Raw genomic sequence first — 16109 nt, forward strand, 5'->3', positions numbered from 1 at the left:
TATGCGCGGTAATAAATGAAAACGATTAATTCACGGCGAAACCTTTGCGGAGCATGTTAATGACTGGGCGTTTATGTTTCCTATTAAAGTATGTACACACATACTTCGATAAACAGAAATGGAAGGTAGCAAAGGTGGAAACCGTCCTGATGTACACCTAACATTGTATTTAGGAGCGAGGAACTCGTGCTGACGCCGGCGTTCACTCATGAAACCTCCGACACAACAAAATTAAGCATATGCGTGTAAACCGAGCAAAAACGTCGCCTGTGAGTTGTACTACTTCTTCTACCCATATGCGAGCATATGAGGAGGATGTGTAGGCTTCATATGCCCACACCACGCACATTGCCGTAATTAATTAATATTCATGCTTATTAAAGCTCGCATAATTTAGTAGAACACCCTAGGCAGGTATAGCAAGCTAAACTTGAACCATTTATTTTTTTAAAACTGATTTTTATAGGTAAAAGAATTAAAATAACAAAATAATTATTACATTCACTCGGTATATTCGAAGCGGGCAGAGACAAAATTAGATTTCAAGAAATTTATTAATTAAATTTCAATCCTGATACGAATCGAATTCTTCAAAGTCATTAAAGCAACATTAACAACCTGCTGAATAAGTTGACGTTAATAGATATTTCACATGTCATTTTGTGTGATCCAGTTCCATTCTTTGCAATAAACATTTTAAATTAAGAGATTAAAAAGTATTCCGTTAATTAGCAGAGTAAAAAATTGTATATATTTTAGTCAATAATTATTCCTCCGGATGTGTCTACGTCTTCTAATAAAATTAAAAATCTAGCGCAATATTATAATCTCGAATATAATTATAGTTAATCTCCACCAAAGTCGACCAAATACGAATTCCGCTATGAACTTATTAAGTTTTTAATTCCATTTGGTTAATTATATTCGTTGCGGGTTTTATGGCAAGTCCTCTCGATGGTCGCAATTAAAGGCCGATATATAGAATGCTAAACGGCAGATGCAAGATGCGTGTCGTGTCGCCACATCGCCAGCTCGGGTGGAAATCACGACAAGCGGTTTGGAGCGAGCGCGAACTATTAAAAGTTTATTTAAAACAAAGTCCACTAATTGGATTCCGAAGCGTCTTGTGTCTCATGTCGTTGGGGCGCGCACAGATCGTTCGTACCTGCTTTTATGATCGTCGCCCGACTCGTTAATTTTTATCAGTGGGGACATAGGGACATTTTTTAGATTTTTTCGTCGTTGGCATCAGTCGAAATCGGTGCGGGGCGCGCACACTATCGTCGACAATCGCCATAAACGTGTTGTGTTCCCGGCATTGTTCGCCACAAGACGGAACACGTCTGGGCTAAGACGAGGAGAAAATTAATGGCTTTCGGGGTTGCATCTAATCAGCTGTCAATTAGAGACCGAATGCGTTTCAGGTGGCTCGCGCACCAAATTCGGACCGGCACAAATATTCCCTGCTGACCTCGGTCAATAAATGCCGAACTGCTTTTCGCGGTCGGCGTGTCGTATTTTCGTTTTAATTGAAAATACGACTGCGAATCAGCGTTCAATAATGGTAGCGGCGCTAATGAACGGGTTACACATGCTCGCATTCCGTAATTTTATTGGAATTTCGATGCGAGAACAACAGGTTTAATCAATATCCCGATAAACAATTTTGAATCAACAAACAATCGCGTTTAAAATTTATGCAGCATTAAATTTGATTTATTATTAGTATCATACAAGATTTACTTTCGGATTTTAATTATGATATCAAAATAATAATTACGTTTTTTTTTAAATTTTTAATTAAATTAATTTACAGAGTATTCTGCAACGTCTCATTCAAACGTTAATTACTTGACCTTTTCGTTCCTTAGACTTTCGCTTGCTGACAAATTAATATATTAATTTTTTTGTAATGCCTTTTATTATGAAGCTACGAAACTCAACGTAACGTTACGACACGTTGTACGAAACGCCTCGGTGTTTTCCAATCAACCTCAACACAATGTAGACCTAATTAACGAACAAGTTTTTTTTTCTTACTTCGTCGTATTCATCTACACATCCACATATCTGCACCTATCTATCTAGTTGTACAAAAAGTCTAGAGAACCCGTGCTGAAGCGCTATCAAGCCAACAATCGCGTGGCGTGCGTGAATGATTATTAAACATTCTTAAACCAAATTGGATCTGACACGAGAAGAAGACTGAGTGGTGGACTTGCGAGATGCAGGGCTGATTCACTCTTTCATCCTTCGACTTTTACCGATTTCAGCCCGCGTCACCCGCGCACATCATATTTTTTGATAGACGTGCTATGTGTGTGCGTATAAAAACGGTGGTGAAAAAAAGGTCTCTAAGCACGCGTTGTTAACCTGGCCGAGAGGCACACGCATGGCTTGCGTCGAGATGGCAGGTGGCAGATGGACGCATCCCAAGGCAACTAACTTCCAACTAGACTACAGGAATAAAATTGTAACGCCGGTCATAGTCGTAGTCAAGATAATGCCCGGGTGCGAAGCCCCCGGGGCAAAAAAGAATCCGAAATAAAAAATTATAGTGAATTATAAATGTACTACTACCGAATGAAGCGCAAGAAAATAAGATTAGATGAAAAACATACACTTTTTTCAATTGAAAACAACAATGTAACTCTCTTTTACGAAATAACTACTTCGTATAGAGTCTTTAGAATCCAATTATAACTTGTCAACAGATTTTAATAGCGCTCCATCAATTATCATGAAAGGCGGTTTGTTTTAATTCAAAGAAGCGGAATCACAGTAGGAATAACCGGGAATAATCAAGTTGTAAACTATTTTCATAATTGCGTGCGCTCTTATGCAATTAAAGCTACTGCACATCGACGTTATCGTCGAGCTTTGTGCGGCTCGTTTTCTGCTCAGTCGCAATTACAATCTCGAGCGTGGTGCGATTATAAGAACTACACGAGAAATTTGCTATTAATAACAGCACTTAATATCCCATTAACGACTTTTATTTGTATTCCATGCCATTTCTTACTATTACGAATTAAAATCGGATACATTTCCTCTTGCATTTGCATTTCCCAATTATCCAGCGTACCACTAAGTGTTCTACAGGCGGTTGCAGCCGTGTCAAGTTGTGTTTTTTTACTTTATTTATTTTTTATTGTGCGCACTTAAAGTTTTTAGAATTCATTCATGACAATCCAATCGTGTGGCCATTGGTGAAGATTCTCCGCGCATCCTACGATTTCTGCTCGTTTATTATACTCGTAGCATAAGAATAAGTTGCGCGGCAGTTTCAAGACAAGTCGTAATCGTCGTCGAATGTACGCCGGCGTTCGTTTACTCTTAATAATATGATTCTGCGTCGGAATAAAATGCTAATGAGTCGTTAATATGTAAATGAGTTCATTAATTTTGGGTTTTCGACGCATGAGCCGCATTTCGAAACGATACAAACGTAATGCGCTCCTAACGCTTTTTAATTGTTAGTTGTGTGTCAAATGGAGGCTGAAATATCGGTACCAAATTGATTTTTGTGGTATTCAGATCTAGATCTTGCAACAGAAACGCGACGCCCGGATTAACGATAAACTAATGCCGCTAATGAACTTTTTTCTTTCTTCGTCGGCGATAATTAACATCAAAAAGCAAGTCATTAGAATTCTTGTTTGAGTTGAATATATTTGTTATTATGAGGCTTAGTAAAGTTTGAATCATGTTTGTTTGCAGTGGTGGGAAATTTATCAGCATCGGAGAGAAAATTCGCCTGCCGGACGATGTCACAATGGGCTACATAATAGGTAAGCATTAAAAAAGAGTCGTTTACTTAACAATTTACGGGATCATTACACTCTGACAGACCGCGCAAGTCGCGCGTAACCGAGCACCATCAAGTGCTCGTAATTGAGGAAACGTCAATTACACTGTTTAACAGCATTTATTAGCATTGTGTCGTTGTGCACCCACGCCTTCCAACATCGCAACAATCGCCTAAAACAATTTCTCATTCGGTTTGCAGAACATCTTCTGAAGAAACCTCTGACAGTTGTCGACCAATTCCATTCCCACTTGGAACCGATGAAGTTTATTCGACGTGACATTCTTGAGGATCAGGTAAATAATAGAACGCTTCTAATTTTAAATCAGCTAACTAGCTAACTGAACATTAATTAACGTAGACGCTTCCATTTTACATTAATATATATTCTGAAGCGGACAAGGCATAGTATTAACAATTTAAATGACTTGGCGTGCTTTGATGGCGCCCCGTGGTTGTTTTTACGGTTTGTTCCCGGTGAGTGGTCGCGCGCGAACTTTGAATATCGTTAAACATGCAGCACGCTTCTTTAACGGTACGTTATGCGCTCGAATGCTATGATTAACTTGCTAACAGTGCGCCATATTCGTATTTGCGGTATCGAAAAAGGAGCTCATGTGCAAATTGCAAACCGCAACGCGGGCGCGGCGCGCCCTATGTGGCGGATGCGTTAATTGGCCGAACAACAATAAACCATAAATTCGAGGCGCGCACGCTATCATCATCCCCTCGGCATGGTATAATTGTGGCGACGCAATGTATTCGCCACAGGTCATGCATTAATGTATTCTTTAAAAATGCGAATTCAACAAATTGCACAATAAACTCTCACTTGGCACAGAGAATAATTTTCGTCCACTTTTAAAATTTTCGTTCTCTTTTATTTTCATTTTAATTACGCAATAACAAAAGATGAATTCGCACGTTCTCAGCTAGTGTCAACACGGTTACCCAACCATTTTTATCATTCTTTTTATTATGTCGCTTGTTTTAAATTAATTTGTGTGCATTTTAATGACATAAAAGGAACTCGCGTTTATTTACAATATGCTTCGCATTTCTAGCTGCGCTCCTTTTGTATACAGCGTACATACTTTAATTATAATTAAAATTTTTGTTTTAATTACAGATTTCCTTCAGTTACTCGAAGAACAAGGAGGAGTGGAACGTCGTAAAGATCGATGGCTTCGATACCAAATATGATACTAATCGGTGAGTGTTCTGGCGTCTGATACAAACAGTTATAGCTTTTTAATTGTTTTTATCCATTTTGTGTTCATGATTGAAAATCGATGAGTGGCCAGTATTGTTGATCGCGTAATTAGAAGCATCAGAACGAATATTTTGTGATATGTTTTGGTATGTGTGCAGATTTTATAGTCTTTTGTGATTCACTTCTGCACTCCGTTTGTTATACGAAAATATTTGAGGCATGTGGTCGATATAAGTTTTGTGGCATTACATTCAAAGCGGTGCGCCGGCAGTTGCGTTTAAAATTGTTGCTTTTATTTTTCGAAATTCTTTTAATTGCACGACAATAACAACGCACCTGCATTCCTCCTTCGGCGGGTCTATTGTTTAAGCGTACCGCAATTGCTGCACACGTGCACTTTCAATATAATTGTATATAAATTAAGCATCTTGTATAAAATTCTTGTGTTTCTCTAGTATTAAAATTGTTTTTTCTTTTGTTTGCAGATTTTTGTCATTGCACTGCTACCTCTTCCCGCACTTTCATTTCTGCCCGAGATGAGGCGAGGATTTATAGGCGCCGTTCGACCTAGGATAAAGAAAATATTTATGGCAATTCGAAACAGCTTTAATGTGAACGTAACGTGAATGCAATGTGTAATATAAACATTCTTGCCGAGAACAGGATACGAAGAAGATAATAAAATGACACTGTGCCTGGAAGAAGTGAAGAATATATATATGCGTAACAAGAAATTGTATAAACAAAACAATCTGTGATCAATTTTATAAACATAAACATGTATATATATATTATATCCATCAAATGAAACGAATCATTGTAATAATGAAATCGATTGTCTAAAATAGACAAAGATTTCAAATATATTTGAGAAATTATTTGAATCAATATATATAGACAATAAGAAAATGTGATGTAAATATTAAGACATTCTCAGATGTAATTCTAAAGCACAAATCACTGCACTAGTCTGTAAATTATCATGGTTTGTAATAGAACTAATTTTAGAATTACGTTTTTATTTGGTATATTGGTTTCACGGTTTTATGTACATTATTTAAATTACATGGCACAATAAACCAAATAACAATATACACAACCAAGAATACAACACATCATTAATTTATTGTCTGGAATTATATAAAAATATTCAGTTTAGTTTAATTATTATTTTAAGAATCATACTGCAAAATGGTAATGCACAAGTAAATATATGTATATATTGATTTGATCAATCCGTATAAAAAGATATGTAACAATGGCTCAACTATGTGTAGTATTTGTTTTTCATTAAAACGAAACGCTGGAATAAATAATAACTATTACGAGCAAATGTATTTGTTTTAAATATATATAAAGTATTGTTTTTATACACTTGTTTTATTTTATTATGTATTTTCATTGCAAAATTGCAAACAATTTATTTTAATTGTAGTTAACGAGCGAAAATTGAGCATTAGCTTGTCTAATCGCTTGCTTTGCATCTTCGTATTAAGTTTTGCATGCCGAAATTCAGCATCCTATTACGATTTTGCGGTTATCATGTTCAAAACACTCCGGACCGCTCAAACCGCCAACCCCATTTGCTATGGCTATGCAAACTAACTGACTCTAACTACCACGGCTTGAGCCGTGTTGACGAAAAGTTTTAGGGCTAAGAAAATCCTTGAAAGTACCTTATAAATTGGGAATTGAGAGCATCACTGATCTGCAACATTATATTGCATTTTATTTAGATGCTTAACTTTGAATTTCAACTCGACACGCTTATCGGGATATTTGTATAAACAACTTTTTTATCGGGTTGAACGAGGGCAATGGTGCTATCGCGCGACGAGCGTTTGAACGTCTCAGTCTGCTTCAATCTGTGCGTAGATCAACATTGTGTTTTCCTTAAGTTTTATTAAATTAATTGCTTTACTTGTAATTGATAAAAATCAGGTTAAATATCGGCACCTAAGAACAATAGTGCTCTGTAGTGTAGTGCTCTGCTAACAATGATTTGCACATGAAATGATAATGAAACACTAGTGTTTTAACCTGTGCGTTACTAGTCCGTCGGCTATTGGATTATTTCGATGCTCAGAATTGGAACTAGAAGAATGTATTCTACTGATAATTGTAAGTATATGTTTTAACATCTGCTCTCGGCAGGATTTCTCCCGAATATTGTCGGTCAAAATAGCACTTGTAATGCAAATTCATTATACGACGGAAAACACTTGACTAGTGTGCCGCGTGGTGCAAGTTCTAACACACTTCTGTTTCAGTTTTTTTTTTTTGGTTACCAGTAACAATAATAGGTATGTAAACATTATAACTTCATAATTATATTTTTATCTTTAATTTACGTGTCCTGTCGGCTGCGTGTTTACTTCATAATTCTTCAGTCGTGTTGATGTGTTTTACTAATTTAACAATTAATTATTGTGCAAAAAATATTTACGAGATGCGACTTAAATTTACTTCCACATGTGTGAATGATACACTCGTACTACCGTTGGTCGGCATATTTTGTCTTTTTTGTGGCGTATGTGGAGAACGCATCGCAATAAAAATTTGAATATTGCAGTAAAATTCATTTTTTTATCTATTACTTCAAATAGTTTTTTTCTAGCGGTTTATTGTTTAATACAAAATGTTGTATTTTTGTTGTGTGATCGCTTAATCAAGAATCGAATTTTACTTACCTACTTCTCTTTACTTTCGAATGTAATCTTGAATAATCTTGTTGTTAACGGTGGTGTTTCTTGTTGAACGTTGAATTTTCTTTAGGTATAAATATAATAATATCTCTTTTGTAATAACCTGTATATTCGTTTTCGTTAGTATCCCATCAAGAATCAAAGTAATTTGTTATTTGCGAATGTGTTCTTGAACTTAGTATTTTCTTTTATGATGAAGTAATTTAACTTTTATAATACCTTGTATATTTGTTTTTGTAGTGCCCTGTGTATCAAAAACGGTCGAAATCAAATGTTTTCTTTCATGAATTTTCATTTGGTGACACCCTGTATACTAGTTTTCCTTAATTTAAATGCCATTTCCTAGTAATAGTAAGCAAAAAGTAAACAATGTACTGTACGAGTACGCTATACCCTCATAAGTTATCGTTCCGAAAACGATACTTTATTAAAATCATTGCAAATCAATACAAGTGTGCAGTACTCTGTTTACGTTTTGCTTACTATTAATACTCACCCTCTCTGATTCTGATTATAATATTTTACTTGTCCGTGTGCGTGCAGTTATGTAGGACTTAAAACTTGTTTCAACTTGATGGCGGGAGAATGCTCTTAAAAAATTAACAATCTTAGGAAAATTTGAAAATATGGTGTGGAAAACGCCCTGTATCTAGTAAACTAATTGACTTTCTTAGAGTTTCTCCATGTCAAAATAAAGTTAAAGAGTTCGTCTACACGATACATACCCTCCAACCTTCCAGTCTTTCCGGAAGTGTACTAAAATGCCCTTCAAAAATAAGCAATTTTAGCAAAATTTGAAAACATGGGGTAGAAAACACCCTGTATCTAGTGAACTAATTGACTTTCCTAGAGTTTTTATACCCCCAAATAGAGTTAGAGAGTTCGTCTACAAGATGCATTCCCTTCAACCTTCCAATCTTTCCGGAAGTGCCCTAAAATTCCCATCAAAAATCTAAACTTGTATTGTATCGAATTGTATTTGTTAATAAAGAAATGTTAAGAATTTTGACTTATGGTTTGCATGTACCCCTATCTATCATTTCAGGTACAGGTCTCGCCGAGAGTTCCCTCTCTCAGGGGATGATACCCACTGAAAAATTGTTAAGGTATCCTGTGTGATTTGTGTGCTCCTTCTTTCATTTCAGCTACAGGTCAGAACTTGTAAGAATATTTTTAAGTGTCACCTCTTAAAACTTAGAAATATTTTTACAAAACCTTATAAGGATTGTCCTTATAAGGAGTTCCCTCTCTCTGGGGGTGATCCCCCACCATAAAAATTGTTGATATGCCTGATAATTTCGGGGATGAAGCGCAGAGACATCGTAGCTGTAGGATGGGCCGGGAGCAATGGACGGATCGAGGTAGTGGGCGATCGACCAGAGCGCCGGAGGCGCTCTGGGAGATCGACCTGTGACTGTCTTATAACGACACGGGCCAAAAAATTTAAAAATCTGATCTGTTGTTGCTCTTTCTTCTATCTCCTCCTCTTCTCTACTCTGTTCTCTTCCTTCTGTCTTCTACTCTTACTCTTCTCTGCTATTCCTCCTTCTACTTCTCCTATTTCTCCACTTACTTTCTTAATTTTCTTATTGCCTTCACTTGTATTTCAATTTCTCTTATATTTCATTGCAATTCATATATGCAACCCAAATTACACCTGATATTTTTATATTTGAGAAAAATGCCTTCTATACCTGAGATTCGATCCGTGCCTGCTAGCATGCCAGCAGGTGCACGTCTCCACTCGACCACCGAGTGTTTATACCATTTATATTTGATTCTTCTATTTATGTTTTTATATTATTCAACTTTATGAAAACAACAACATAACACAACTATGTTGCACTCGCTCCACGCGCATAAGATCTATACGCAATATGGCTTAAAACGTCAATACTGAAAACAACAAAGAGGATACCACAAAGAAATATGCATGAGATTATAACTTTACATTGTGTTTTATTGACAACAATAATAATAGATACATTTTTTTAATAAAAATCGACAGTTTGTAAATTCGGGAGTAGTAAAAACTTGCCTTAAAATATACCAAACCAAAATATCACCAACACTTAATTTAAACACTATAGATATTGCATACTCCATTCGAGCACTCACAAACTTTTGCTCTGTGCATTAAAGTTGTCGGAATTAATTATAAATCCAAGTTATTCTTATGTGCAAAATGATAACTGATTGCTAACGGAAACGCAGATATATACAGCAGCCACGGCCACCACGTACTCTAGGACGTACCACCACACTGGTCTGTTATTGCTAAAAGTCGTCACATTCTAGTTCAATTACAGAATTAAAATCTTTAGTAACGCAAACAATTGTCACAAAGTTTGATTAATGAACAAAACACGTGCACCACACTACGATGCACGAACAACTAAGCCGGACTAAACAAGAACGACCCACAGTTGGAGAGACAACAATCTATGTTCGTAAGTTAAAAACATCAACGCGACTGCCAATATTTTGATATCTGCCAAAATTCCGCCAACCCAAAAATGCAAGTTTTGTAGCTCATTACTTCGCTAATCACAAAAGTTATTTATGATAATATTAAAGAAATTTTAAAGAAAAGTTTGCCATACCTGTTGATGGGAATCAATTTAAAAAAAATCCTGTTTTTCGGCCGAATAAATAATATCAATAATGCTTCTGCTAATACTCTATCCTGTGTGTAGTATTACGAAACAGATTAATTAAAACAAATAAAGCACAAAACGTCTAAAGACGATAACCTTTTGCCTTTGATTACAAATGAACTGCTCAACAAAGCCAACAAACCCAGCCAACATAAACAAAATTAGTTAAGTTTTAGTTGTTGCCTTCTCTTTACACAAGAAGGGTGTAGCAGAAACAAAATGATACTAATATCTCTGTGTCTCATCTTAGTTCTCAGTCTTCCGCAGGTATGAATATTAATATTTTAATTATTTAATAGATTATTAAGTAATACACGAATTTGTGATTATAGTTATCCTCTGCTATAACATTCGAGGAGACGGTAAAAGTCCAAAACAAATGTTTAAATGAGTCAAATCTGGACACCATGTTCTTTCTGAACATTTTACTTACCGGTGATAATATGAACGACACAAACTTCAAAAAATTTGTCGACTGCATTTACAAAGAACACGGATTCATTCAGCAATCTAACTATACAATAAATACTGAGCTAGTCCGTCAATACAACATGCTTTTTCATACTGAAAAAGATATCGACGCATTTACGAAAGGTTGTGAAAAGATAGCGCCTGATACCAAAGACATTGCATTGGAACATTACAAATGTCTTGCAATGAACAAAAAGGCATTATCTAAAAAAGTACAACCCAACAAAAATAGTATTTAGAGATATTTAATTAATCATTGTTTAGTTAAAAACTAAAACATTATTTTTTATTGTGGAATTACAAATATAATTCTGTATGTCGTCTATAAAAATATATAGATTAGTACTGGTTTAAAAAGAAATCAAAGCAACACCTCATGTAATGCAAACTGAAATTTTGTCCGTGGTCAATGATGTATACCGCTTACAAAGTTTCAAGCCTTTATTGATCAACAAAGTCAAGGAAAATAGAAAAGGAAATTTACTTACACCAGTCAGACTCCATTCAAGTTGAAATTCGTAAACCCTTCAATATCTAAACTTATGATAGTGGATGAATTTCTTAGGTTTACTAAGGTCATAGATAAACAGACCAATTTCTCGGCGGTAGCTACTTTGAACACAATAACGCAGTCATGCAGCTACGAGCGCAATAGAATAATTCCGATTTGAATTCTCAATCAAGAACTTACTACACCTTCGCTAAATTGACTTCTATAAAATATTCAAAAATTGTTTGTGCGTGCTTTAACCTCCCGCATAGATTGATAAGTGAACCGTTTATTGAATTTGTGGCAAGTCAACTTAAGTAATTTGCATAAATTCCTAAAAGTTTTTGTGACACGCGTATATTTTGCAGTTTGATATTGAAAGAGCGCTCCTCTCTTTAGGTTACCGTAGCGTCGAATAAGCTCCACGCCGGCGGCAGCTGACAGTAATTCACGTCTATTCGGCGGCGAAGAGCCGTGAACAATGGCATCGATCGGCGGGCGAAAGCTCCCGGAATGTCCTAATGACATAATTTCGCCATCAGCGCAAATAGAAAACGTGAACCAAGCGCTGAAAATACCCCATAAATTTCCCCATCAAAATCATCATACGGTTTGCTCCCCGGAGGCTGTAAAGTAACACTTCATCGGTATATTTTATTTGTTTACTTTTTTCACGAACAACCAAGAATACAAATATTGATATTATTCTTTATTAAATAAAAATACATGTTTTTAAATATGACTGAAATCTGACAAGTACTTGCGAATATTAAATCCTACCATTTTTGAAATAGTTTGAACAAAGTCAAACCCCACGGTGCATTTATATTTTTGACCATCTAAATTAAAATTATCTGACAAAGCGGACAAAAGTTGCAACTCTACCAAGCTGGATACTTGCACCAGCAGGTTGTTGTTGAAACCAATTTTTTCGTCAAGAATTGCGTAGAAAATGGCCAATAACCGATCGAATGAAAATGCCTTAGGACCGAGTTGAGTGTTCAGACACTCTGAGACTTTACTTTTGGCTTTCACATCCCTCATACTCTTCGTCTTTTTGCCATGAAACTTCATGAATAAACGCTTATCATCTTTGGCCGGATTATAACTGGCTAAGTACGCGGCGATTAGGAGATACTTGGCGTAGTAAGGAAGTTCGAGTGACTGGGCGAGATTTTCTTTCGAGAAAGTCGCCGCCTTCGTTTTTGTGGCCGATAACCGAAGATAGAGCACCTCCAAAGAAGATTTCAAAGTTGGCGCAATATGTCGCCACAACGCCATCGAATCGGTTATAGCGCACTCGTTTTTAATAACCGGTTCAATATATTTAACAAAATTAATACGCGCCATATACCGTAGCTCTGAGAAATCCCGACACGCACGATAAAAAACGGACAGAAACACATTGAGATAGTTTTTGTAGAAATCTAAGTCTATGGGTAGTACTGTACTGGAATTATTCGCGACAAACTCCTTCGCGTCATCAAAGTCTAATGCAAGAATTTCTAAAATTTCATCCTTATTATACTGCGAAAAGTGGATTTTTATAACTTCGCCCGCGGTCAACTTAACAAAAAATTTCTGATATACAAGTTCGGAAATGAAAATTGTCGATAATTTTAACCCGGTAAGTTCGCGAAGACGCTGGAAGCACGGCAGAAGATTGAATTCCATGTCTCGTACCTTTTCGGCATTGTCCAAGACGATGACGGCCTGCATAAAGTCCTCGTTCTCTGCAGCGTACTTCTTCACGTTCTTGACAAACTCCATCATGTTGTCACATTTTGCGTACGGTGCGGTATGGTTGGGGCTCACTTTGTGTTCGGCTAGCTGGTTGAGGATAGATTCCAAGAGGATTTTCGTCGTATAGCACTCAATTAAATTAACCACGGCGTGTTTGACTCCGAGAGCTCGCAGAAGCGTCACGACGATCGTCGTTTTGCCGGTGCTGGGCCCACCATGAACGTAGGTCGCGTCGACGTAGCACTCGTCGATGTCGCCGTAGTGATTATAAAGTTGTTCAATTTGCGACTTCCTGCCTGGGAAATTCTTGATGACTTCATTCAGCACCGGATCCATGTCTGGTGCTGCGTTAACGCTGTTCCGCTTTCTGCTCATCGCTACACCACCAGGTTCTTGGTGCCGACGAGATTGAGAGTTGATGAGATTCTGTAATAACGAAACGACATATTTTAAAACACAAATGTAACGTGAACAAGAGACACAGCTGCCTTGACTTGAAAAGGACATGGCAAGACTTATTTATGGGTGAATTATGTCGCGCCGGCTTGACGTGAATGTGTAACACCGGTCTAAAGTGGAAAAGGTAGTAGCGGAAGGCGTCAAATTTATAACGTTAAATAATTTCTAGTAACAGTCAATATTTTCTCAACTGTAGTACCACTAGAAATATCGAATGCAATGTCAGTAAATAAATACAGTGACTCGATTATTGACCTCAGAAACACCCGTTGAATAAAATCATATGAACATTATGTAGTACATTCGTATAGTTTTCGTCAGGTCGACGTGATTTGTGCGGAATCACGTAATTTCCAATTCCGATTCCTTTTTTGCAAAAACCCATAGCATGGAGCTGCTGTAAAAGTAGTTTCCGATATCCAGCGATAGGTAATAAAGTTTTGTTCATCTTTCTCGTCTCGCATTTTCATCAGCCGCCGACGGCCGTTAAAGAAATGTATATCGGAATTTCATCCGTGCGGGGAACGTGAGTATACATTAGGTGTTTGTTCTTAGGGTTTAGTTACATCCACAGGCTATTGGATACAACACAATGCCGTAACAAATGGAGGGATGATACAATAGAGCAAATATGAGGGCATAGGATATATTGAATGTACCGGGAAATTGATGAATAAATATTTTTCTTTTTGGCTTTGATAAAAATACGTATGATAAAAACATTAACAGTTTGATGGCTACACGTTATCAGGTTTTAAGCAAAGTAAGCGATGTCTTTATCTTAAATCCAACGCATGCAAAGTATGATCCGCGCACGACGTGCTGGGTGCACATGCATAGCAAATGCAAATTACGTTGCATTCCATTAATGTTGCAGCGTTTCTGGAAGCTGAAGTGTTTAATGCAAATCGTCGCAGGCGGCGTGTATTTCGTATACTAATTAAGGAACTTAATTGCATACACGCCAAGCGAATCCGGTATGATCGGCGGAAATTCTTGGTAAAGGCTTTGAGAAAGACAACTTGTAGATGGATATGAAACTCAAGCAAAGATGAACAAAGCAACACAAGTACATGTCCCACAACAAACAAAACTGTATAAATCACACCTGATTGACAAACAAATCTTGAAGACAAAGAATAAATTTCATGTTCTAAAACCGCGGTTGCTCCAAACAACTAAAATTCCTGCAAGTTTGCGCAATTTGCTGTAAACATTGCAGTTCAACATTGAGGTCCTTGTACGATTTATGTTTTTATTCCGAACTCACCTCGATGTGTTTTTCAGTATCCAGCTTCGAACATATCCATCAATGTATTACAAAAATTCCAGTGCGAGGAGAAAAACACGCGCCCGTGACGTGGAAAAGTTTCCACAATAAATATTTCCTCGCCATTTACATTCCAGCCCCTACCTTCGTGCGCTTCACCTACGTGCGACACGGCGCAAACATAAAATTGCGATGCTCGATCACGATGACGCCGGAAGATGATTCAGCCGATTCGGCTTATGAATGCGAAATTACTTTTCTACTATTTTCCGAGCTACGAACCCTCGACTCGCTCGTATCGACGTTCCCTCTTGGCCGCGCTCAAATTGAAAGCGCATTCCTGTTAGAACGATATCGGTAACCTCATAAATTCGGCTGAAATTACTTTCGACAACAACATGACCAGTTTTTTTTTTTCAATTTAACACCAAACATTACTTTCAAAGTAGGAGTGCTCGTCAAGAGATGTGACATTACTGAATTTAATTAAATTTGCATCGCTCATAAAGAAACTTTTAAACTAATTATTTTTCTATAGTGTCTATTCAGGTCATTACAGTAAGTAGTAACTTTTAAATATAATGACTTTTTCAGAATGCTCCATTAACTTGATTTAAGCTGCTTTCGTGCTGCAGGTATACTGCAAACTTTGACACTTCCCAGATGCATTTATTTAATAAACCTATTAACGCTCGGTTCTCGCACTCTGGAGTTTAATGTTCAAAATAAGCAAAACGAGCACCACTACTATTAAAACGTGTCTTTGTTAAGAAGATTCATGCACAAAAGATGGTGATAGGAAGAACACGTAACTACAATTCGAAGACAATCCAAGATGTTATGGCCATTGTCGAATCTGGTCCAATCGCGTGCGCAGTCGAGCGAAGTAAGTAAACTTCGATGTTCCGATGCATGTTTTCAATATAGGGTACGCCAACACACAACCCGGAGCTCAGTTCGCTTGGAATATTGATACGCAAATGTCCCCTTGAATGAGGGAAAACTAGTCGTCGACTGCAAAAAATATAGCGATATAGAAGAGAAACGTTCCATTCGCGTGCGTTGCACCATAAAGAGGGTAAATATTTGTGTATGCTTTGTGAGCGCTGCAGAGAAATGTAAATACCGAGTCGCGGGCATGAGATGACATCCGTCCGATCCCACCATGCAATAAATAACACATGAGAGGAGACAGTCTGCAACTATACGCTTGAACTAGCTTGATTCGTGCAAAAAGCAAAAAAGAACTATAAATTTAACGACTTTAAAATCCATTTCAAAACACAATAAAAA

General features: G+C 37.0%; 3 protein-coding genes across 3 annotated transcripts in view; 1 reads left to right on the top strand and 2 right to left on the bottom strand.

Moving 5' to 3' along the window:
* fng (Fringe glycosyltransferase) overlaps nt 1-6391 on the top strand; it is a 31390-nt gene extending 24999 nt beyond the window's left edge. The window contains exons 7-10 of the mRNA XM_065318249.1: nt 3721-3791; nt 4010-4104; nt 4938-5020; nt 5507-6391. Coding sequence (XP_065174321.1) covers nt 3721-3791; nt 4010-4104; nt 4938-5020; nt 5507-5561 — 304 coding nt within the window. The 3' untranslated portion in view covers nt 5562-6391. The remainder of the gene's footprint in view (nt 1-3720; nt 3792-4009; nt 4105-4937; nt 5021-5506) is intronic.
* LOC135789486 (probable G-protein coupled receptor B0563.6) overlaps nt 1-13142 on the bottom strand; it is a 42119-nt gene extending 28977 nt beyond the window's left edge. Inside the window, exon 1 of the mRNA XM_065299333.1 lies at nt 13028-13142. Coding sequence (XP_065155405.1) covers nt 13028-13038 — 11 coding nt within the window. The 5' untranslated portion in view covers nt 13039-13142. The remainder of the gene's footprint in view (nt 1-13027) is intronic.
* The window catches only part of Orc5 (origin recognition complex subunit 5), a 38715-nt gene continuing 32271 nt past the window's right edge, over nt 9666-16109 (bottom strand). The window contains exon 2 of the mRNA XM_065299328.1: nt 9666-13513. Coding sequence (XP_065155400.1) covers nt 12077-13462 — 1386 coding nt within the window. The 5' untranslated portion in view covers nt 13463-13513 and the 3' untranslated portion in view covers nt 9666-12076. The remainder of the gene's footprint in view (nt 13514-16109) is intronic.

The sequence above is a fragment of the Atheta coriaria genome, unplaced genomic scaffold, assembly GCF_025399875.1.
Source record: "Atheta coriaria isolate IRGN ID8LTWV9N9 unplaced genomic scaffold, Caltech_Dcor_3.1 hic_scaffold_3_pilon, whole genome shotgun sequence".
Lineage (NCBI taxonomy): Eukaryota > Metazoa > Arthropoda > Insecta > Coleoptera > Staphylinidae > Dalotia > Dalotia coriaria.